Raw genomic sequence first — 24,436 nt, 5'->3', positions numbered from 1 at the left:
CAATGTAAATTCTTTTGTTTACCAGTTGACTTTTATTCTTGCCAGGACTTTGCCCCCTTCAAATCTGATTCTACACCTTCAGTAGTCTGCCTATATGTTACGACATTGGTCTAATCTGGTATGGCAATTTCTATGTTTACATCTACTCTGGTAGCTTGATTCAGATCACAGTAGCCAGCATCAAACACTTCAGAGGAAAGTGTTAGAATGTCCATAAAAGAAGTATTATGAAATAATTTTTCCTTTTCTTCCTGCTCTGAATCCATACAAGTGGTGTTAATTTTTCTGCACTTTGGAAATTTTCCATGATGTCTAATATTTAATTCCTCAGCTTGAGTCATTCCTCAGCTTGAGTGGGAGCACTGGTGGAAGAAATATAAATATAACCATTTATAGGTCTTCGTACACTGAAGAAAGAAAACTTCTTTGAGGAGCAATATATTCACCAAGATAAACCCTCATTCTGTTCATCCACAGATAACTGGGATGCTGGGAACAGAAGAGAAAGTACCTTGAGATACAGCTCTGCAAGCTCCTTTCAGGAGAGACAGTCACTTCTTTCCCCAACTGAAAACCTCTCAGAATGGCAGATGTTTAGCCTTACAAGAAATATGAGGTTTTTCCCCAGTGGGTGATCTTAAAAACCTTTTGCTTTTTGCTGCCAATATTTGACTTTGTGTTAACCATCTGCAAAGAACGAAAGATGAACAGTATGCTTTTTACTTTCTATTGAAGAGGCCTGCTTTGGAGAGGCCTTCCTTCCTAGCTCTCAGTGTAACAAAATGAGTCCCTGCAGACTATGAATAGAAATGGCATAATTCCACCACTGGAGACTGCTGAGGCAGTACTTCAAATAAAACACCTCTTATATTTAGGAGGACACTTTTTGTTTTGCTTTGCAACAGTAGTGGGGGCAATGGCTGCATGGAAAGGAGTGCTCCAGAAACACTGTTTTTTACTTTGCTGTCCACGTAGTTTTAAAAGGACCTGGAAGGGTAAATAAACTTGTCAGAATAACTGTTTGCTATCGTGGGGCGTGCGGGGGGGGGGGGGGGGGGGAGGGAGGAAGACGGCGACAAAAGCAGAATAGTTTCAACTATTATATACGTAATTCTGCACAAGTTCTTATGAAGAATCAAGTGAATGAAACTTTCAGCCAAAATGCTAAAACTACCTCCAATCTCTGTGCTCCTACAGCAACAAACTGAATGAAACAATATAGTGGGAGTTATTAAAACACCTAATGTGTTCATATAGCTCACAGAGACTGTAACGAGAACTGTCAACGATAGATTACTCATAATGCTCATCAAGTCACAGCTGAGATAAGGCGCATATGTCAACCTAAGCTTTCCACTTCCCCCTCTACTTCACTGGCACATGTTTTTACAGACTGGGCAGTAGTATAGCCAAGTGGCTCAGATCACCAGTTCTTAACAAGTGAAGTGTCCTACTTACAATGCAGTGGAAGTTAAAACCTGTGAAATAATTCATTGTTCAAAACATATACATTCTTACAAACAAAAAGCTGGAAGATTTCATACCTATTAGCCGCAGTGTGGTTTGCGTCAATGCTAGCATGCCAGAGTTGAGAAGGAGGTTCAAGGTGTTGGCACCATGCTGTAAGGTCAGCATGTTGAGCATGACCAACAGAAAACGTGCCTGTGGAATGGTCCCAAGACTTGGTCCGGCAGCATTCTCATTAGTAATGGTTTGCAGAGGAACAGGTTGGATACCTAGTTCAGAATTAGTATACCTTTAAGTAAATATAAATAATGCAGAGCAAATTAATGCATAAGAGCTACAATTAAATAGATTATAAATTTAAACAGTTTAAAATAATTATACGTTACCCTTGGCTTTAGGAACCCCCAAAATGGAAGTTCCAAGATATATAGAGTAGTGACTGGTTATTTAAGTGCTGTAACCTATCAGGAAACCAAGAACATTCTCCTAAATATTGGAAACTCAGCTTAATTGGGGGCGGGGGAGGGAGAGAGAGAGAGAGAGAGAGAGAGAGAGAGAGAAAAAAAGGACACATTTCTATAAAAATACTCAGCAGCATGAAGAAAGAGTAAGACATTAAAATGTGCTGTTCAGCTAGTACATGAAATAAATTATATTCAAACTAGAGTTTTTTGATTCAACAACAGAAGACTAAGGCTTGGTCTACACTACCCCCCCTAATTCGAACTAAGGTACGCAACTTCAGCTACGTGAATAACGTAGCTGAAGTCGAAGTACCTTAGTTCGAACTTACCTTGGTCCACACGCGGCAGGCAGGCTCCCCCGTCGACTCCGCGGTACTCCTCTCGCCGAGCTGGAGTACCGCAGTCGACGGCAAGCACTTCCGGGTTCGACTTATCGCGTCCAGACTAGACGCGATAAGTCGAACCCAGAACTTCGATTTCCAGCCGTCGAACTAGCTGGTAAGTGTAGCCAAGGCCTGAGACTAAGATTAAAGCTCACCTAGTTCTTTAAATCTGACATTAGCATCCAACAAGATGTTCCGGACATTTTGAATAGCCCACGCATACAACTTTCCAAAAGTTACTTCCAGCAGCATTCTATTAAATGGTGGGATCAGATCAACATCCTTCAAACAGTCTGTGAGCGGTTCCCTTTATTTAAGGGGGGGCGGGAGAAAAGAGAAAAAAAGATTATTTTACAGTCTCTCCCCTGTCCCAAGTCAGAAACATATTAAAAGTGAAAAAGCCTGTTTACCCTATATTGATCCCCTCTGGAATAAGCCTCTGCCATCCACAGAACATAGCATATTGCACAGATGGGAGTAAGAAGCTTTTAGTTGCCAGTTTCAGAATTGTATCTATCCCCTCCAGACGAACTTCTGCTCTTTCTAACTGCAATCAATAAAATCAATCAACAAATCAATAAACTTTTGTGTAATTACTTAACCCACTCAACCCAATTACTTAACCCATTTTTACTCATTTTACCTGTTTCAATAAACATTTTCTCATCTTTTCTACATCCACTGGCTCTTCTTTCAGTGCAAATTCAACAATGGTGTTGAGGAGAGCAGACTGGGGATACAAGCCTTGGACATTTTGCTTCAGCCATTTATATTTATGAACACCTGTAACTGTACTCAGAAGTGGTTGCCATTTATCCTGTTAATTGGGAAAAAGTATTAAATTAAGCAAATTAATTCAATAAGAAAACAAGCTGAGAGTATTGTATATGCTACAATATCCAAATTAAAAAAATATTTTAAAAATCAGACTTCAAGCTAAGGAAAAGGTTCATATATTGGTGTAATAAATACCATGATCAGATATATTAGGCATCATTTCAAAAACCTTGGAACTCAAAGGGACAAAGCAACTAGCTTGATTTATTTTGAAGTGAAGTCAAGGGGTTAAATGTTCTTTTAAACAACAAGATGAAGGAAGCTTGTCTTTGGCGATTCAGAGCTCATGGCATACAACAGGGGTCCCCAACGCGGTGCCTAAGTGCACCTGCGTACTGGCCGGTGGACGAGCATCTGCCAAAATGCCGCTGACAAGCGGCAACGTCAATAGGTGTCGCCACCGAAATGCCACCGGAAATTGGCGGCATTTCGGCAGCGATGCCTATTGACATTGCCACTTGTCAGCGGCATTTTGGCGGATGCTCATCCGCCGCCACTGTCCTCCGTTGCTAGTCGTCTGGTGCCCACCAGACAAAAATGGTTGGGGACCACTGGCATAAAAGCTTGTTTTAAAACTATACTACAAGTGTAATTAAAACATGAAGTAGCTGTTCTGTACTTGATATTAAGCTGACCATTAATTATTCCAAATGTGTCTGCCAGAATTACTGGATTGTGAGATCATGCTATTCATTGTCTTAGGGTTTTTTTCCTATTGGTCTCTTTTATTCAGAAGAGAAAATCAACAGCTGGATACTTTACCTTAGGTGATTTGACTGGCATGGGCCTTTTATCTACAGACACAGGACTATGGGGTACAACACATGACTCTTCTAAGTCACTCTCCTCATTTCCAATTTTGGATTCTTCCACATCAGCAGATTCAGATTTTTTTGGCACTAGAAATAAAAAAAATTATATTGGAAAGATTTAGATTTGCATGTTAAGATAATCATGTATTTATTCTATTTCACAGTAAAAATAAAAAAGCTGATTCTAAAAGGTGTCCACTTGATTTAAACACACCAATAAACAAATGATTGTTGCAGATGGTTTGTGTTATGCCATCTTTGAAATACTCTGCCATTAAAAACTTAAAGTTTTCTAGACTCATAAGAGGATTTAAATAAACAACTCTGAAAATGTAGGACAGTTTCAAACAGAACAAACTCAAATTAAAAATTAGTGACTCAAAACACAAGGTATTTTGCTTTTCATAAGGCTTTGGAAACAACTAGTTGGGAAATGCATTACACTTGCATACACAGATAATGGTTAACCTAAGGGTAGATTAAATTTTGTATGTAAGCATGTACATCAAGAACTATTTAATTACACATTACTTCAAACTGGAGCCTTTGAACTTGCTTAGCATACATCATCATCATGTGGTTGTATGGGTGGCAGGAGGGAAGCTGTTTTACTTGCTCATATTGCATCTTTAACCAACATAAAATATTAACTGCATGACACTACCATTGACTGTGTTAATGCTACTTGAGTGGTGTGGGGTAAAACACAGAAGCAATAAATATCTTAACTCAAACTATGATCGCCCTAAAATTATTTTAGTATATAGGGTACAGTTCTCCAGCTACTATGTAACTAAAAATCTACCACTTTATTTTTCTGAAAGCTATGCTATGGTTTGTCAGCCTCCCTGATGAGTGTTTCAGTTCTCTTCTACTTCCCCACAGCCTACACAGAGAGGATGCTAGGGAGAGGAGAAGTAACCTCGCTTCCTTCCCTGCAATAGGGCATTATGGTGGGGGGCTCCTCTAAAACAGCTGAGCCAGCCCCACTCTTACCTTCCATTCTCCTCTCAGGAGTTTATCGCCTGCTGGTGCAAAGATTCCCTCATTGAAAAGCAAGGCAGAAGGCATTAATACTAAGCAACATCCTACAGTTACTAATACAGTTTTTCAAACCAGCAAAAAATTATCTCCCCATGCCTTTCCACTGTTTTGCTGACCTCCGCATAATACGATTTTGGTGCATTATAACTAAAGCCTATATATTGGCCTATCAACTTCAAAAGAGCATTAGGACAAGAAAAGATTCATAGAAAGGGGGTAAATACACCTTGAGAACACCCTGATCAATGGTTTTCAAATCTTCTGCTTTACTAGAACCACTACTCAAGGGTAAAAGAAAAAAATTCTACCTTCAGTCTAAAATAGAAGTTTTGCTTCAGTTGTAAACAAGAGTAACCTATTCAAAGAGGAAGTGGGGTTATTTACCTGTAACTGGAGGTTCTTCGAGATGAGTGGTCCATATCTGCATGCCACTGAGCGTTATGAGCATGCACCATGCGCCCAGAGCTTTTAAAAGTAGTAGTATCTGTTGGCCCATGCATCAGTGCTCATGGTTTCAACCAAGGTGATAAAGGGCGGGGCGGACCAACCACGCCCTCAGCTCCTTCTCCACCATAAAATCAATCAGCTCCACAGCAGAGGGGAAAGAGGGCAGGACTGGAATAAAGATAGGACCACCCACATCTCAAAGAACCTCCAGTTACAGGTAAGTAGCCTCCTCCTCTTCTTTGAGTCATGTACTCTATTGTATTACACTGAGAGTGACTCACAAGCACTGCCTAGTTAGGAGGAGAGTGCAAGCAAGATGGTACTGTGGAACGGAGGACAGCTGCACGGAACAAGAAATCTGTCACAGAGTCTTGCAGCAGGGCATAATGGGAAGAGAAGGTGTGTACCAAACTCCACACGGCCACCCTATATATGTCACTGAGCAGCACGTTGTGAAGTGTGGCCATAGTTGATGCTTGCGCTCTTGTGGAATGGGCTCATACCCCCAGGGGTGGAGACAGTCCCAATAACTGATAGAAGAGCGTAATGCATCCCAAAACCCACTTCGAAATTCTCTGAGTGGAGATGGCTTGCCCTTCAATCCTTTCTGAGATAGCGACAAACAGTGTAGGAGACTTCAAGAACTGCTTCATCCTCTGCAAGTAAAAGGCCAGGGCCTTATGGACATCGAGGGACTGAAGGTGTGAAGGCCTCTGAGGTGTGAGATTTGGAAAGAAAGCAGGTATGTGTATGGGTTGGTTGAGATGAAAGCAGGAAACGACTTTCAGCAGAATTCCTCCAACCTTCTTGCAGCAGTAACAGCTATCAGAAAAGTGATAACATCATGGAAAGAAGGGAAAGGGAGCAGGAGGCCAGATGTTCAAATGGCAAGTTCATCAATGATGTGAGAGAACAGTCGGAGGTCCCACTGGGGAGCAATGGGTTGAATGGGAGGATACAGCCACATGAGGCCCTTCCAGAATCTTATCATCAATGGGTTAGTGAAAATAGAGTGCCCCTCCACAGAGGGGTGGAAAGCACTAATGGCCACTACATACACCTTGATGGAGCGGAGAACGAGCCTCGACACTTTCCAGGATAGGAGATAGTCCAAGAGGAGAGGAATGCCTATAGCCTCAGGAGCAAGACCTTTCTGTTGAGTACAGAAGGCAAAGCGTTTCCATTTGGCTTGGTAGGACTGCCTCATGGATTCCTTCCTGCTACTCAAGAGGACATCTTGCACTGCCAACAAGCATTCCCATGCTAGCGAAGATGCCCATCCAAAAACCAGGCTCTCAGGTGAAGTGTCCAAAGACTCGGATGTCTGATCCTGCCATTGTGTTGTGTGAGCTGTTCCGGAAACGCCAGTAGCAGGAGAGGAGAATGCTTCGATAGCGGGAGAGGAAGATGCTTTGACATGTGAGAAAAGGGGGAAACTAGAAATGGAGAGGTCAGGATGGGGTGATCAGAATGACTGTCACACTTTCCGCCGAATCTTGTGAAGGACGCGAGGTAGGAGTGGTAGGGGAGGGAAGGCATAATTGATCCAGTCCGACCAGCCAATGACAGAGGTGTCACCTTAGGATCCAGTCCGAGTCCGCCCCTGGAACAGTACTGGATGGATCTGGTGTTGGTGTGGGAGGCAAAGAGATCCCTGACTGGAGTCCTCAAGTGGTGAAAAATGTCGATCACAGTGTCTTGTAGTTACCATTCATGGTCAGTCATGAAATTCCTGCTGTGAGCATCTGCAATCATGTTCGGAGTCCCCAGGAGATAAGCCACTGACCTCAGGATATCATGGGCCATACACCATTTCCAAAGACTAATAGCTTCCACACAAAGTGCTGCCAACCTTGCATCCCCTTGTTTGCTTATATAGCAAACTCTAGTGGTGTTGTCTGACATGACAAGAATATGGCAGTAGTAGACTGACGGAAGAAATGCACGACATGCTCTCCGTACTGCCCAAAGTTCTAGGATGTTGATGTGCATCCTGGATTCCCAAGCAGTCTGAGTGCCTTGTGTCGTGTTCATCCAGTAGTCAGTCTGCTACTGCCATATTCTTGTCATGTCAGACAACACCACTAGAGTTTGCTATATAAGCAAACAAGTGTGTGCCCCATCTGTCAAGCGATGCATTCATAATGATTGTCATGCTTGGGGAGGATGGGAGGAAAGGTATTCTGGTGCAAACCAGATCTGGGTCTATTCACCACCAAAGGGAGGAAAAAATCTGGGGGGGGAGGGGAGGGAAGGGAAGAAGTCAGTAGGGTGTCCATTGAGTTGAACATCAGAGAATGGGCTCTCTGTAGCCACAGTTATAGACCGCAGAAGCGAAGACAAAGGCAGTGACGTATGTGCACGCCACCATGTGGTCAAGAAGGGAAAGGCAAGTTCCAGCCGGAACCAAAGGACTGGAGGTCACAGAAGCACCTGTCCTGTGGTAGGTAGGCACATGCAGAGATCATGTCAATGCATGCCCCAATGAGCTCCAGGCACTGTGTGGGGTCCAACATCAATTTTTCGAGGTTTACGCTCATCCCCAGGGAAGAGAAGAGTAAAAGCAGCAGGAAAGTCAATACTTGAGCCTCGTATCTGGATCATGCTGCCAGCAGCCAGTCGTCAAGATAAGAAAAGATGAGGACCTCTTAATGCCAGGGGCAGGCCATTCTGGAGAAGACCCATGGAGCAGTGGAGAGTCCAAATGGTAAAACCCTATATTGGAAGCGCTGAGGGCCCACTGTAAATCTCAGGAATCATTTGTGGGTTGGGTGAATATCTATGTGAAAGTAAGTGTCTTGCATATTGTCTTGCACATCGAGAGCTGTAAACCACATGCCTCTTTCTAGAGAGGGTATGATGGCTGCAAGCATCACCATACAGAACTTTTGTTTGTGTATGAAGCAAAACAATGGTTGAGACCATGGAGATTTAGGATTGGTCTCCATCCTCCTTTTTTCTTGTGTACCAGGAGGTAGGTGGAGACAAACCCTGTGCCTTAAAAGTCCGTGGGCACAGGCTCTATCACCCTTCTCTGTAGGAGGGAGTCGACCTCCAGGGCAAAGATAGCGTCATGAGAGCGGTCCCAGAGGCAGAATCAGGACAAGGAATGTGGATGAGATGGCTATATGATTAAGTTCATGATGCTATGTCGAATGACATCCAGGGCCCACTTGTCCATTGTTATCACACTCCAGGCTAAATGACTCCCGAAGGGAGTGGGGTGCAAGAATGGTGGGTTGCAACGTGGTTGACAGCTCTCTAGATGCACTCAGAAATATTGCTTATGTAAAAATTGATTGTGTGATGTCAAGGACTGTGCTGACAGGCCAGGCAGTCAGGGCTGTGGAGTCTTTTGACGCTTGTAGGGAGGCTCATAGGGACCACTGGCAGAAAAACTGAGGAGCTGTGTCATTGTGAAGGAGATGTCTGATAAAATTTTCACTTGGGTGCTGGTGTATAAATGCCCAGTGACCACAAGGTGGCTCTAGAGCGGGAGTCTCAAACTCCCAGCCTGTGGGCCATCTGTGGCCGGCAAGTCTCCCCATTGTGGCCAGTGGGGCTCCAGCAGTTTTGGGGCCAGGTCTCTCCCTTGGCCCCACCTGCCACCCCCGGGCGCTCCCCCCTCAGAGGCCCCAGCAGCACAGCGGAGCTGAACGGCATCTGCCTGCTCACTCCAGTGGCTGTTGGCCCCTCCGTGCAGCCCAGGGGCAGGGCTGTGCCTCCGTGTGCTGCCCCCACCCTGGGAGCGCCCCTGTGGCCAATGGGACACTGCAGGGGCGGTGCCTGGGGGCAGAAGCGCACAGAGGCCGCCCAGCCCACCCCGCCTTGGAGCACCAGGTAAGCACCACATCCCCAACCCCCTCCCAGAACCTGCACCCCTACCCCCTCCCCACATACTCCCTCCTGCCCCCAAACTCCCTCCCAGAGCCCAACCTCTTACCCCTTCTGCACCCAAACTCCCTCCCAGAGCCTGCATCCCAATCCCCTACCCCAGACCACCTCCCCCACCCAAACTCTGTCCCAGAGCCTTAGGCAAGTGGGGGGCGGAGTTTTGGGGAGGCAGAGTTTTTTGGGGGGTGGGTTCTGGCAGCATGAGTGACATTGGCCCACTGGGAGGATTTGAGGACTGACACTGGCCCTAAGGTAAATTAGTTTGAGACCCCTGCTCTAGAATCTTTGAGTGAGTGTATGGAATCAGTCTTCTGATTGAAGAGAGAGACACTGAAGGGGAGGTCCTCAATTGTGGTCTGTACCTCCCTTGGAAAACAAGAAGAATGTAACCAGGATTCCCTCCTCGTGATAATTCCTATGTCCATAGTGCACGAAGACACAACCTTCAAATCTACTGCAGCCTGGAGCATCATTTTGGCAACCAGTTTGCCTTCCTCTAAAATAGCCTGGAAACGGGCATGGTCCTGCTGACTAAGCTTGTCTGTAAATTCTGCTCACTGGCCATAATTCAAAAAAGTCATACCTTGCCAGTAATGCCAGGTAATTAGAGATGCAGAACTGACAGCTGGCTGACAAATAGATCTTACAACCCAGAACGTCCAGTCTCTTACCCTCCTTGTCAGTCAGAATGGAATGTGGATGCTGCTGTCTGGCACACTGAGTTGCTATGATGATCCACATGGAGCTGGGCTGAGAGAAGGGAGGATTTGCCACTGGACCAGCAGAGCCTTTGGATATTCTCACCATTGGTACGGGAGCAGCGGACCATGTGCCCCATCTGAATCCTCCAATACCAAGAAGTCGGATCCTTGCTCAAATAGCAGAGCCACCAGAACCAAGAGTGTTGCAGGACAGTGCTCATGAACATGACCTGAAGGCGGTAAGTCCAGAGCAGGTAAGCAGAGTCTCTTTGGAGGTGAATGTACCAGAAGATAGAGGGATCTCACTTCATCTAAGGCAAAAAGTTCATGATGTCCAGGAGCCAATATGAGTCTCCCTGGTGTCAGTGGCATGCATTCCAGATGGATCCAGAGATTGAATGGGGACAGAAGGCTGTCTCAGCACAGACGATCCCACTGTTTTGGTGGTACCGATGAAGAGGGGGTATGAGGCTTAGAGACCTGGACCGGTAGGTCCAGTGTTCTATGCAACTTCTTGTTGTGCTTGTGGGCCTTGGAAAACGCCGCTTCTCCATGGCCAGAACTCGGGGAGGAAGCAGTGTCTTTCTTGGGCCTTGAAGACTTACTATCATGCTTATGCGCATGTTTCCTTGCCTCACGGCTTGGCCTTGACACGAGGTCTGTAGCAATGGTACCAGCGGATCCAGACTGGAGATCCGCAGTAGAAGGTGCACTCCTCGAGTGCTCAGGCCGATGTAGTGGGGAATTCCCTGGCCTGGATCCGACTGCAGCCTCATGGCAACCTCCATGACGTGTTTCTTGAGGTAGAGAGCCTAGACTTCCTCTTATGGGCAGGGAAGGCGAGGCAGATACTGCACCTAGATGTGATGTGGGCTTCCCCCTGCAGTAAAAGCAGCATTAGTGATAATTGTGGATTGAAAACGAGCAAGGGCAGGAAGCGCAGATCTTGAACGCTGGCATCTTCAGCATAACCCAGTATCCAAGTGTTGGTACTGGTGGGAGGGTAGGCAGGAAACCACCAAAGCAGCATCACAAAGTCCTTAGATTCGAAGAAAACTATTACTAACACTAAAAAAAATACTATAAAAAAATAATAAAATGCTAACTATATACAAGAATAAAACAGTCTTTTCAGAAAGTGTGTCACAAGGGATGAGAGAACAGCTGAAGCTCTGACTTGGATCACGCAGCAGTGAGAAGAAACTGAGGGCATGGTCAGTCTGTCCCACCCTTTATCGCCTCTGTCAAAACCATGAGACGCAACAAGGGTGCACTCATGGACCAACGGAACTACTACTTTTTAAAGCTCTGACTCCAGGTGCATGGCGCACGTGCATAACCCTCAGTGGAATCCAATAGGGACCATCACTCGAAGAAGAATTTTGACTTTAATGCTCCAAGTTTAGTCAATTATTCTAGCATAGTTTCTTGAGACAAACTGTGGGGATTCTCTCCAATACTCACTGCAACATTATCTAGTCAGAGTAATTTCCCCAGCTATTCTTTATCTTTTAGTATGAAACTTCCGCTACAATGATCACATGTAAACTTGTCAATCAATATGTTCAAGGAAATTAAGATGAGAAAAAAAACATACAAAGTGATAGTATTTTATTTTCATTACTGAATAGTAGGGTCCAATATATAATATTCTGCATACATTATGTCTATACTATGGGTAAAATTTTCAAAAGCACATTAGTGACTTAGGGGTCTAAGTCCCACTTTCAAACATGAAGGACTGTCAGCAAGACAGGCTTCTAAGTCAGTCACTTTTGAAAATTGGACTTTGGGTGAAATTTTCAGAAGTGCAAAATTCATCATCTTCATGACTAGAGTATTACACAGACATACAGAAAATCTCCAAATCTTTACATTCAAATTTGAAGCATGGAATCTTTATTAAGCACAAACTTTATTAAGAACACTGGTGGTTTTGGTATGTTTTATGATAAGCTTGAATCTTTAAAAGACAATGCTAGTAATATTTTATAATCTGATCATATTTGGTGTTTCATTATAATGTAACTCACTAGCTATATATCATTTATCAAATCATTTTACGTGAAAAAGTATCCCATTTGAAGTCAAACTATGTCAAATCAAACTCAGTCAGATTGAGATGTACAGGTTTTTTTAAATGAACGGGAAAGCAGGAAACAAGCACCACTCTAACCTGAATTTCTAGACTAGTTCACCATGTCTTGTCTCCAGAAGTTAATATTTACCTCTTTACAAAAGTTTGTCAAAGTTCAGTAAAAAAACTAGTAGACCCAATATTTCAACAGAACCCAAGCATCCTCACTGTCCTAACAAAGAAGTGTTACTTATATGTACAAAGCTTTGAGGGGAAGTTGGTTCTTTTATTTTACTTTACTACTGTATCACTAGTCTCTTACCTCTTTTTTTTCTTCTCTCTCGAATTATCTTCTGAGCTATCCTCCTCCATCGGGGCAAAGAGCTCAGAAGTTTAAACTTTGACATTATGGAGATGTCATTGCAGACTGCAGGACGCAATTCATTGAACAGGAATCTTAAACGTTCAATGACAGGAGCACAAACTTCCTTGTAGGAGCGGCCTTGTTCCTGATGTGTCTAAAACAGGAATGGAAACAGAGATTATAAATTTAATAAGGGAATAAAATTTAAAGGAGTCAATTGTCATTTTTAATAATTAAGGTTGAAGAGAAGTTAGACACAGGTGGTTGGAGGCTTACCTTAATTAGCGAGCATTTTGCTTGATAGACAACACGACATACATCTACTACAGATTTTGGTAAGGTTCTGTGTTTGACTTGGTCAACTCCCAGGGTACCAGGATGTACTAGAGACAATGCCACATGACCTTAATGGGAAAAAACAGACTAAGAATATCTATTTCTAAGATTAAGGGGAATGGGAGTTTAAAAGAAAAAAAAAAAAACCCTAATGTAAGTGTTCTGGAACAGCTAAGTCTACTTACCTAAATCTTCATGCTTTAGAAGACAACATAAGAGTAAACGTCCTACTTCTTCCACAGGATGCTCAGGAGGGAATGTGATTGGTGTTGTCAAGTGACATTGTTTGCAGTACCTCTCTACTTGACATAAAAAGTCCTGCAAACAAACACTAAAGTCAAAGAAACAGCACTATCTAACTCTTCAGGTATAGTAATGTAGAACACTACAGTCAGCATTCAAGTGAAAACTCAATAATATCCTGGGTAAAATACATTCAGAAGCCATAGCCAAGATATTTCTCAGTCCAGGATATCAATCACCTAATTACTAGAAGTACAAACAAGCTATTGTACCAAACAGCAATCTATATTGTCACTCCTGTTTGGAGGACAATAGCCCATCAGAGGGCTCTCATCATACACAACATGCAGGGCCGGCTCTGGCTTTTTTGCCGCTCAAGGAAAAAAAGCCTCCCGCCGCCGCCCCCCAACCCCCACCAGCGCGGCAGGGGAGGGGGCCGAGCCCGGCCGCGGGCCACTCTCCCCAACCGGCCGGAGGGCTGCGGGGAGGGCGGAGAGCCCGGCCGGGGCTCCGCTCTTCCCGGCGGCCAGAGCGCCGAGAGCCCGGCCGGGGCTCTGCTCTTCCCGGCGGCCAGAGCGCCGAGAGGAGGGCGGAGAGCCCAGCCAGGGGGAGGGCGGCAAGCCCGGATGGGGCTCCACTCTCCCCGGCGGCGGGAGCCGCCGCACCGCGCCACCCCCCTCCAGGTGGCGCCCCAAGCACAAGCTTGGTGGGCTGGTGCCTGGAGCCGGCCCTGACAACATGGCAACAATGAACACAGTCCTAACAGCTTCTGACCTGTTCTCCAGCTTCTCAGGCCACCTAAACCCAGTCTTAAATATTTCCTCTCAAGAATAATATTTCAAAATTATATCTCGACTCTGGGGTTCGTCAGGAATCATGGGGTTAGAAATGGAGATGGACACTTGTGAGCATACTGAGGTGTACCAAGGGCAGTAACCAATCTGAGCACAAAAGACGTACGTAATCATTCTATATCTACTAAGAAATAACTATACAATTACATAAAAATCTAAAACTGAGAGTGTGCAGGGGACTATATAACTGAGAAATATGAGTAAAGATACGGTCACTAAGTACACAGCACCTCCGCACTTTGACTGGGAGATAATTCCATCTTAGTACAACTGGTAACCATGGTCTAGTGTGTCACTAAAGCTTAAATGACAGTATTCAATTTCCTTTCATGTAATATTAAAGTTTAAATCACTTGGAATTCATAAGAAAAACTGCATACAGAAATTAATTTTAATTGAATCATATGTTAGCTAGGATCTAAGTATTAATGACTGTGTCTTGATTTTGAACAGCCTAACCCGGGGTAGTCAATGGGTGGACCGTGAGTCAAATCTGGACCGCCAGACTCTTTTGAACTGACCACAAAATCTTATTTACTTCTTATTATCATTATTATTATTTTTGTATTATTTTCTCTAGAGTCTGGACCTTGACTATACCTTGACCTAGAAATTTGGACAAAAAAATAATTGATTACCCCGGCCTCACCTCTGACTAGGAATAACACTTTACTTGCAGGAGGTAGTTTTCGCAGTACAACAGAAACAATGAAGACTTGCTTTACTCCAACTCCCTGCTTCCCCTTTCACAGAAAATGTGCCAGAGGTTAAAGCAATCCCCCTGAACTGTTGCTGAAAAACAATTTAAAAGCTACCAAAGGTGAAACAAAAGTGTTTTCAAACACTTACACAATGTGTGTAATAGAGCAATTTAAATTCACTACCAGTTTTCAACTACACTTTCTGTAACAACATTTGAAAACACTTTTGTTTCACTTATGGTAGCTTTTAAATTGTTTCTAGCAACAATTCAGGGGGCTTGCTGCTGGCCACATTTAAACAATTTCCTGGTAAACATGGGACTAAAGATTTTACCTTCACAGTGTGATCCTGAATATTGTTATCTGCAATGGCTTGCAGAAATGGTTGTGAATGGTCACTCAAGATTAGTCGATGTGAATATAGTTTTGATTTGTTTGGGGTAGTGTTCCCAGGTGAACTGCAGTGGTCTTCATCTTTCTCCTCATTGTAACTGTAATGTATCTGACTGGTCTGCAAGCCTCCAGAGAAGATAGATGACTTAAGCCATTCTAACAAGAGTGAAAACAAAATACATATGTAAGTCTTTCTGCCAGGGAAAGCTATCTGTCACTAAACTGAATAATAATTCTTTACAACAAAAGATGAAATTTACTTGCAAACATGAGTAAATTTAGAAGACTTTCACACTTATTTGGTGAAGTTTAATCAGAAAAAAACAATTGACAAATTATTTGTAAATTAAGTAAGGTAACATCTTAACCAAGCCACTACAGGGAGCCACTTCTCACCTGAGGCCATCAGCTACAAAGCAAGGAAATACACAAAAGAACAGGCATTTAATCATCTGAATAAAAGTGAATCAATTACACAAACCGAGGTGAAAAAGACCTGCATGTCTGCATCAGAAAGAGAAAACTGGGAGGAACAGCCAAACAAAGAGAAAAAAAGGTTTTCGTGTACTAAGAGTTTTCTAATGGTAAAAAGAAGAACAAGAAAGTCTTTAAGCTATGTCCAGAAGAAAGTGAGGCAAAAAAAATGCTAAGTTCCTGATTAAATTATATTTACAATAGTCTCGTCCAGCATATTATGGGAAGCATGCAGAGGTACAGTACACAATCCATTACTTTTAATTTAACTGAAAATAAGTTCTGCTTACTGGCACATTCAACCTCCACAGGAGAAAGTGGTGTACTCATTGCTAGGTAGGAAGCATGCAGTCCAAGAAGAAGGCCCAGATTTCTTTCTGTGTCTATGAGAGGTGACGACAGACTGCCAAGATCTGGTGTTGTAATCACTTCCTGGTCAGGCTAAACAGAAGAAATATCAAATTGAGGCCAAAAGTAAATTCCAACAAGAGTTTAAAAACAAAACTATCCTTTATTACTATAAACACATTCTGAAGAAGTAAACTATTAATACAATCATAAGTTAAATTTCATTAAGTGCAATACTGTCTCTCTCAATTAGTCATTTGTAACCCAAGTTTTTGCTTCAGGTCCTTGACTAAAACTGGCATCAATCCTACAGGCTGAAAAGGTCACTTCTCCAGATAGTTTACTATCCTACATATGATGTGCTACGAAGTATATTAAATTATTTCTACCTCCATATACTGGCCGACACAGAAGGCATGCATCGACTCTCTTGTGTCCTCAAACTGCAAGGCAGCTTCCAAAGCAACAACTGGATCCTCACCTGCAAACTGAGCTAGAAAAAAAAAGAATATTCAGTAGTTCTATAATATCTAAACAGCTATTTACGGCAATTAATTTTAAAACAAAACAAAAATCTGTGCCTCTTCAATTCAAGAGTTGAAACTCACCAAGTATACTATTCCCTGTTAAAGATTGGGTTTGAAAATCTTTTATATCATACACTTTCCCATCAATCACTGTCCAGAAGCCTCCATCTTTATTATGGTTCTCTAGATCAGCTTTACGTATAAGTGTTACCTCTTCATTATTTCTGCAGCTCTGGCCAGTAAAAAATGAACCTATTGATTTAAAACAAAAACATTATATATTGCATGCATTTTAGTTTCTTAAAAATAGCATTGACAATAACAAAACCGCACTAGGGTAACCCTAAAAACAACACATTCTGTGAAGGTGAGGGGGGAAAGGGTTATCCTAGACCCCAACCCTGGAGTTTGTCTCCCACAAACGCAACTGGCAGACACTTCCATAAGCTTTATACTTATACCAAACACACACCAACAGACAATATAATCCACCTGCGCAGAGATGTAGCAAATCCCAGGTTTGTCTACTCCTCGCTTCCTTTTCTGATAGTGTGGAAAGCACTGAATACCACAAGTTGACTTTAGTTGGTAGCACGGTGCTGTTTAGACTGGACAGAGATGCCATTATCTGATGCTTTACAGGCAGTTTTCAAGTGGAGGAAGTCAGTAAAACCAAGGTCAAAGTACTTGTTTGAGGCCTGGATCATTTAGCTATTCCAAAGCTCGGAGAATGAACAAGTCCAGCCTCACTTTTAGGCTACATTCTCACGGGGGTGGGGGGAGTCGATTTAAGATACACAAATTCAGCTACGCGAATAGCATAGCTGAATTAGATGCATCGGAGCAGACTTATCCCGCTGTGAGGACGGCGGCAAATCGACCTCCGCGGCTCCCCCATCGACAGCGCTTACTCCTACCTCCGCTGGTGGAGTAGAAGTGTCGATTCAGAGATCGATTGTCGCGTCCCAACGAGACGTGATAATTCGATCCCCGAGAGATCGATTTCTACCCGCCAATTCAGGCGGGTAGTGTAGACCTGCCCTTAGAGACCACTATGAGCAAGCAGAGAGGATGGAAAGAAATTCATAGACCTGAAGGCCATAAAGAACCATTAGATCACCTAATCTGACTTCTTGTACAAAACAGGTCACAGAATTTCACCCATTTACCCCTGAATTGAGCCCTATAACCTGTGTTTGATTAAAGCTTATCTTTCAATCGTGATTTGAAGACATCAAGAGATGAAGAATCCACCACTTCCTTTGGTAGTTTGTTCCAATGGTTAATCACCTTTACTGTTAAAAGTGCATGCCTTATTTCTGATTTGAATTTGTCTGGCTTTATCTTCCAGACAATAGTTCTTGCTATATCTTTCACTGCTAGGTTAAAAGTCCCTATAGTACCTGGTATTTTTCTCCCTGTGGAGGTACTTACACACTGTAATAAAGTCACCTCGATCTTCTATTTTGATAAACTAAACTACTAAGGTCCTTAAATCTCTTACTGCAAAGGATTTTTCTCCAGCCTCAAATCTTTTTATAGCTCTTCTCTATATCCTCTCCGGCTCTTCAAAAATCCTATTTAAAATGTTGACATCAGCACTGTATGTGGTATTCTAGTATCGCTCACCAATACCACATACACAGGTAAAAGTCACCTCCCTACTCCCCTCTTCAATCCAAGGAAAGCCTTCGCCCTCTTTGCGACAGCATCACACTGGAGCGCATCTTGAGTTGTTCACTAATGGTATGTCTAACACTATGTAATTAGGTCGATATAATACAAGTCGATTTTTTAGAAATCGATTTGATACACAGTCGACTGTGTGTATCCTCACTTAAGACAATTAAGTCGGCGGAGAGCGTCCACAGTACTGAGGCTAGCATCAACTTTCGGAGCGTTGCACTGTGGGTAGCTCTCTCACAGTTCCTGCAGTCTCCACTGCCCATTGGAATTCTGGGGTTGAGCTCCCAATGCCTGATGGGGCAAAAATGTTGTCGCGGGTGGCTCTGGGTACATGTCATCAGGTTTCTTGCCTTTTTTCCTGGGTTACCCGTGCAGACAACATACCACGGCAAGCATGGAGCCCGCTCAGCTCACTGTCAGACACAGTACTGTAGTGCTACACAGCAGCAGCTCCTTGCCTTTGCAAGTTAGCAGCTGTATTGTACCATGTGCTGCTGTCTCCTGGTTCCACCTGGCCGGCCTCGGTGAGGTTGGTCAGGGACGCCTGGGCAGACATGGGTGCTCCTGGCTGGCCTCGGTGAGGTCGATCGGGGGCGCCTGGACATAAATGGGAGTGACTCCAGGTCATTCCCTTCTTTAAGTTTCGTCTAATGGAGATTCAGTCCTGCCTGGAATATCAGGCAAGCCTACCAAAGAATCAGAGAGGCAAACGGCCACTCTGGGTCAGAGCCCCAGACACGCCATTCTATGATGAACTGCCTGCCATTCTAGGGGATGCCCCTACTACTGACCCTTCCCCTGTGCTTCCCTCCTCCCCTACCCCTCCCGGGTTACCTTGGCAGTTATCCCCCCATTTGTGTGATGAATTAATAAAGAATGCATGAATTTGAAACAATGACTTTATTGCCTCTGCAAACAGAGATCAAAGGGGGGAGGGGAGGGCGGTTGGCTTACAGGGAAGTAGAGTGAACCAAGGGGGCGGGTTTTCATCAAGGAGAAACAAACAGAACTTTTACACCGTAGCCTGGCCAGTCATGAAACTGGTTTTCAAAGCTTCTCTGATGCGCAGCGCGCCCTGCTGCACTCTTCTAACCGCCCTGGTGTCCTGGTGTCTGGTTGCGCTTAATCGTTTTGTCTTTTAGAATGGAGTTCTGATAGCACAGATTCGTCTTCCCATACAGCAATCAGATCCAGTACCTCCCGTTCAGTCCATGCTGGATCTCTTTTGCGATTCTGGGATAGCTCAGTGGTTTGAGCATTGGCCTGCTAAACCCAGGGTTGTGAGTTCAATCCTTGAGGGGACCACTTAGGGATCTGGGGCAAAAATCAGTACTTGGTGCTGCTAGTGAAGGCAGGGGGCTGGACTTGATGACCTTTCAGGGTCCCTTCCAGTTCTATGAGAGGTATATCTCCATATATGGTCACCTGTGCTGATGAGCTCTGCATGGTCACCTGTGCTGATCAGCTCGCCACGGTGGCCAAACAAGAAATGAAATTCAAAAGTTCGCTGGGCTTTTCCTGTCTATCTGACCAGTGCATCTGAGTTGAGAGCGCTGTCCAGAGTGGTCACAATGGAGCACTCTGGGATAGCTCCCGGAGGCCAATACTGTCAAATTGTGTCCACACTACCCAAATTCGACCCAGCAGGGTCGATTTCAGCGCTAATCCCCTCGTTGGGGAGGAGTATAGAAATCGATTTTAAGAGCCCTTTAAGTCGACAAAAATGGCTTCTTCGTGTGGACAGGTGCAGGGTTAAATCGATCTAACGCTGGTAAATTCGACCTGAACTCGTAGTGTAGACCAGGGCTAAGATCCATAAACCTTTTCAGTCACTGCTTTCTAAGATACAGTCCCCCAATCTGTAAGTATGGCCTGCATCTTCATTTCTGGATGTCTGGCCTTGCATTTGGTTGTATTAAAATGCCTTTTATTTCAATGAACCCAGCTTAACAATTGATCCAGATTGCTCTGTATGACTGCCCCATCCTCATTATTTACCACTCTGACAATCTTCATGCCTATCTGTGTCATCCACAAATTTTCACTTTACTTCTTGATTGTTGATAAATTTATTGATCATCATCAAGCCTGGAACAGACTTGTATGGAACCCCACTAGCTACCCCTGCACCCATGGTTCTCCACTGACAGCTACTATTTGAGATCTGTCAGTTCACCAGCTCTCTGCACTGGCACAAATGGCACTAGTGAGGCATGTATACACTGCTCAGAATGCTACAGAAACTTAGTTTTTTTAATTAAAAAAACTGATGCTGACTTGAACATTGTACTGTATGGATGTTAAAATAAAAGTTTTCAGTAACTTTAGACTCCTCTAGGCATTTTTCTGCAGGGGTGGGAAGGAAGGGGATAACAACAACACTGAGTTCCACATATGTGCTTTTCCTCATACTGTATATATACACCAGACGGGCATTCTGGGGTTTAGCCCGACAACTGTTATCAAAGGAGATAAACATTTCACCTAAAGTACTGGAACTTTGTCAGAAGGAAATGTAATGGCAAATACTTATTTTTGTTATGTTCCCTCTCAAAGTGTACTGTGACCCCCTGACTTGATTGAGTGCGTGTGTCAAGGAAGGAGGGGTGTCTTTTGGTCAATTCTTTGGGTAGCTCCATAGAGGTGTGCTCAAGACAAAGCCCCATTAGCATGTTAGGTTTAACAGTAACCATTGGCACTTGTTCTCAGTGCTCAAATCTCAAGAGATTGTCAGTGAAACCTCCAGTGCCTGCTCCTGAATGAGTCAAGGAAGCTGTTATGACAACCACTGGTGCAAACTCCCATCCCCAAGGCACAGAAGTATGGAGGAGAATACATACAGAGATTGCTTGGCAACTGTGAGAACTTCTCTAGTGTGCTGATGTACAGAAAGGATTCTTAGCCTGCTATTTCTATTCTGGACAATGATCTATTAGTGCCTTGGAAGGAGTTCAGAAAGTCTCCAGGAGCTTGCCAGTTAATAAATAAGACAGACCTTAAGGAGATACATGCACCATCAGCAGTTAATAAGAATACTGACGTTTCACTGCCAGTCTCTCCCACTATTGCCATACAAGCCTCAAGCTTGCAATCCCTCACTCATCTGATAGCAGAAATGTCCATTAGGAGAGAGTTCTAGTCATATACGACAGGGAAACAAAGAACGCTGTGGTGAAGACACAGCTGCAGCCTGAATTCAAAACTGTCATGCAAGTGAAAATAAATCTGCAACAGGCATATCCAGAAAAATCAACAAGGGAGAGAGAAATGTACAACAAAAACTCAAAATTGTGTAGACCAAGACGCAACACTGCTCAGCACAACACAAAATGACTTCTACCATTTCATTAGGCAAACAATTTAGATAAGTTCCTGAAGAAATTTCAGAGAAATTATCAACTTCTGATTGACACAGCACCAGCACTCAGTGGAGCGCCTCATCTGTCTATGGTGAAAAAGACACGAATTAGAAGCAGCTATGCTTCCAAAGAGCACAAACTCTTGGTGTGGGAGATGAGAGTGGGTTGTAAAGAAATAAAAGTCTGGAGAATTGTGAAGTCTGCAAAGAGTGCCCCTAAAGCAACTTCTCATCAAAGCATGCTGTAATAAGGTGACAGAAAAAAACTGTTAAGATCCACAAACAGAATGAAAATACTGTTAAATGTAAAAAATCCTTATATTTTCAGTACTTTCAGTTCAGAACCAGATAATACCTAGACCAGCCAGTCCCAAACTTCAATGGTTCACATACCATCTCTCCATAAATAGTCACCAAGTATACTGATGGACATCAAGCTCACATACCACTGTTACCCGCTCAATGTAGGGCAGTCCGCCTATACCGTACCGAGGGTTCAAGGTGTGACCCAATCAAATTCAAGCACCCCCACCCTTTCCTTACCAAGGGCTCAGGGTGTAAGGCACCTATTCTTACCCACTGGGCTCAGGAAGAAACCTGGTTACATATACATATTTACTTCAATATAAATATATATTACATAGAATGTGTGTTTTTTAAGGGTTGTTGTTTTTTTTTCACCTGCAGGTCCGCATTAACCATTGCACATTGTATGCAATGGTTACACCATTGCTTTACCATTTTTTCCATGGTAGGCCACCAGCTTGTATTTTTAAGGTACTTAAGAGGTTTTTTTGTTTTAAAGTGTCCCTGTTTATGCACATATTGTATTAGTTTACTTTGGACCCCCTTTAGGTATTACCCAATATTTAGGTTGCTTTCCCAATTTAATGTTATGTTTTGTGGCCCAAACCATTCCGATAGCATTCCAGTGAATTTTCTGTTTTCCTCTGATTTTTTTAACAGTTGTTTAATTTTTTTATTATTTTTGTAAGGTTTGTAAATTGAAATTTTTTGGGTTAACTACCTGGTTTTTTTTATTTGGTTACTGCAAAAACTTTTTACTGGTTAACATCGCCTCCTGTTTAGCCAGGACTTTGGCCCGGTTATTTAAAAAAAAAAAAAAAAAAAAGTAGTGATTGCTGGGTTTTTGGTGTGCTTTAACATGAGTTACATGGGGGGGGAGGGGGGAGAAGAGAGGGACACGTTTGTATTATTGTTACTACCTGTTTTTAATATTGCTTATACACCACTGGCTTTTTATTTCTGGTGCATATTTTTTTGGCTGCCCACACTGGGAGCCAAACCATGACTGCTCTACACATCCAGTATGAGTCAGTAAATATAGCTATATTACCTTTTTTTTTTTGGCAATATCTTTAATACTGCCATTACCACAGCAGCTTGGGCTGAGTGGGGTCTTACTAATCCTTTTAACTTTTGGCTGGCATTTACCTTTATTGCCCCATATTCTGTTTTAGCTTGTTCAGCAGTGTAATAACTGGATCCATTTAAAAACCAAATTTCCATTTTTTTATTTAACGCTTTCTGTAAAGTCGGGCCTGTTTTAACTGGCCATATTACTTTTTTATATTTTGGAAGGGGGCACTTGTGTTCTTGTCTTTGGGTTATTAAACCATAAGGCACGAGGATAACACTTTTCCCTTTTTCACTGTGATTCCCCGGTTCACTAGAGCTAAAGTTCATTGTGCCAATGTGCATCTGCCATACTCTGAGCCACCTACTATAGCACCACCCCTTCCTTCCTATATAGTTTTAAACAAATGCTCTCATCTTCAGTAATAGTTTACACTATGATTAGTGAAATTACTTCAACAAACAAAATCAACAAACCAACCCTCCTCGACAGACAAGTTTATATAGTAATTAAAACATGCTAAATGTATCATTGACATAATGTAATCATTTTTTCGCAGTAAACACTATTATGACAATAGTTCTGATAAAACAAGGAAATGTAAAAGTGTTGGATTTAAAGATAATTCAAGAACACAACTGTTAAAAAGGCTACTGGTGCTTTGCTTCATGCAAGAGAATTCTAAATATTGCAAGAGAGTGTTAGAGTTACTCAGAAAACTTTCCTGTAAAGCCGCAACTAAGTGTTTTAACTGCTTTAAGTAAGTAGAACATACCCATTATTCCAGGCCATGCTAAATCCTCATTGTCATCTCTTTCTTTTCCAGGTGCTAGATGGTTAAATCTGTCCAGATGCTCTAGCAGGCCAGCCAACAGAGGAATAGCACCCGCTTCCTGCATCAGTCCAGCATTTTTATTGAGAAGCAACACTATAGAAACTACCAACTCTGGAAGGAGAACACCTACAAAACAGAAAATACTCACACTGAAGTTGAGACAGATATATGTATGCCACTTTTGACCTAAGTCACAGCAGTTTATTCTCCTTTTTACTTACTACTTTAAAGTGATGTTTTTTCTCTCCCTTTAACTTGTCCCTCCTTGCTTCTTCTCTTTTTTAATTTGGAGAGACTCTTAATTTGAGAATTTCTTTTTTTAGCTGTTATTAAAAGTTTCAAGGAATAAACACAATATAGCCTGAATGATTACGTACTAGGAATGTTTGCCTACAAACTGATTTTCCAGGAGAAAAAGAAAGGTACCTGTTAAATCTCCATCCACAACCCGAGATACTTCTGCAAAATGTCTGTGACTAGTGGATGCAATGCTGATTGCCACAGGTAGTATATCACCAATGTGTGTGCACAAAAGTGCTGTGTATTTCTTTAGCAGAGAACCAACTCCTAGAAGCTCAGGACCTATGAAAAAAGAGGGGCACAAAGCATAATCAAAGTAACTACTTAAGTGAATAAACTAAAAGCTCCATTTTGGATTATATAGTACTTACAAGCCCCTCAAACACCACTTCAATATTAGCATTCAATTAAGAAAACAGCATAATTTATTTTTGATAAAAGATTAAGCTTAAATCCCAGATACTGACTTTTTAAGAGCACAGACCAATCTGAATTTAAATAAAGCCTGCAACC

At 42.9% G+C, this 24,436-nt stretch overlaps 1 protein-coding gene across 2 annotated transcripts in view; it reads right to left on the bottom strand.

Moving 5' to 3' along the window:
• Positions 1 to 24,436, bottom strand: part of HERC2 (HECT and RLD domain containing E3 ubiquitin protein ligase 2) — a 211,145-nt gene that overhangs the window by 97,244 nt on the left and 89,465 nt on the right. For both annotated transcript variants that reach the window (XM_054009114.1, XM_054009124.1), the window contains exons 22-35: positions 24,050 to 24,205; positions 23,564 to 23,749; positions 16,448 to 16,618; positions 16,229 to 16,332; positions 15,782 to 15,932; positions 14,959 to 15,173; positions 13,012 to 13,144; positions 12,767 to 12,894; positions 12,449 to 12,644; positions 3,914 to 4,050; positions 2,958 to 3,131; positions 2,725 to 2,861; positions 2,470 to 2,621; positions 1,545 to 1,736 (exon numbers count right to left, since the gene is read on the bottom strand). In XM_054009114.1, the coding sequence (XP_053865089.1) occupies positions 1,545 to 1,736; positions 2,470 to 2,621; positions 2,725 to 2,861; positions 2,958 to 3,131; positions 3,914 to 4,050; positions 12,449 to 12,644; positions 12,767 to 12,894; positions 13,012 to 13,144; positions 14,959 to 15,173; positions 15,782 to 15,932; positions 16,229 to 16,332; positions 16,448 to 16,618; positions 23,564 to 23,749; positions 24,050 to 24,205 (2,232 nt within the window). The remainder of the gene's footprint in view (positions 1 to 1,544; positions 1,737 to 2,469; positions 2,622 to 2,724; positions 2,862 to 2,957; positions 3,132 to 3,913; positions 4,051 to 12,448; positions 12,645 to 12,766; positions 12,895 to 13,011; positions 13,145 to 14,958; positions 15,174 to 15,781; positions 15,933 to 16,228; positions 16,333 to 16,447; positions 16,619 to 23,563; positions 23,750 to 24,049; positions 24,206 to 24,436) is intronic.

Source organism: Malaclemys terrapin, chromosome 1 (assembly GCF_027887155.1).
Source record: "Malaclemys terrapin pileata isolate rMalTer1 chromosome 1, rMalTer1.hap1, whole genome shotgun sequence".
Lineage (NCBI taxonomy): Eukaryota > Metazoa > Chordata > Testudines > Emydidae > Malaclemys > Malaclemys terrapin.
Note: the sequence above shows the minus strand (reverse complement) of the source record. Positions and strands in the feature narration are given on the sequence as shown.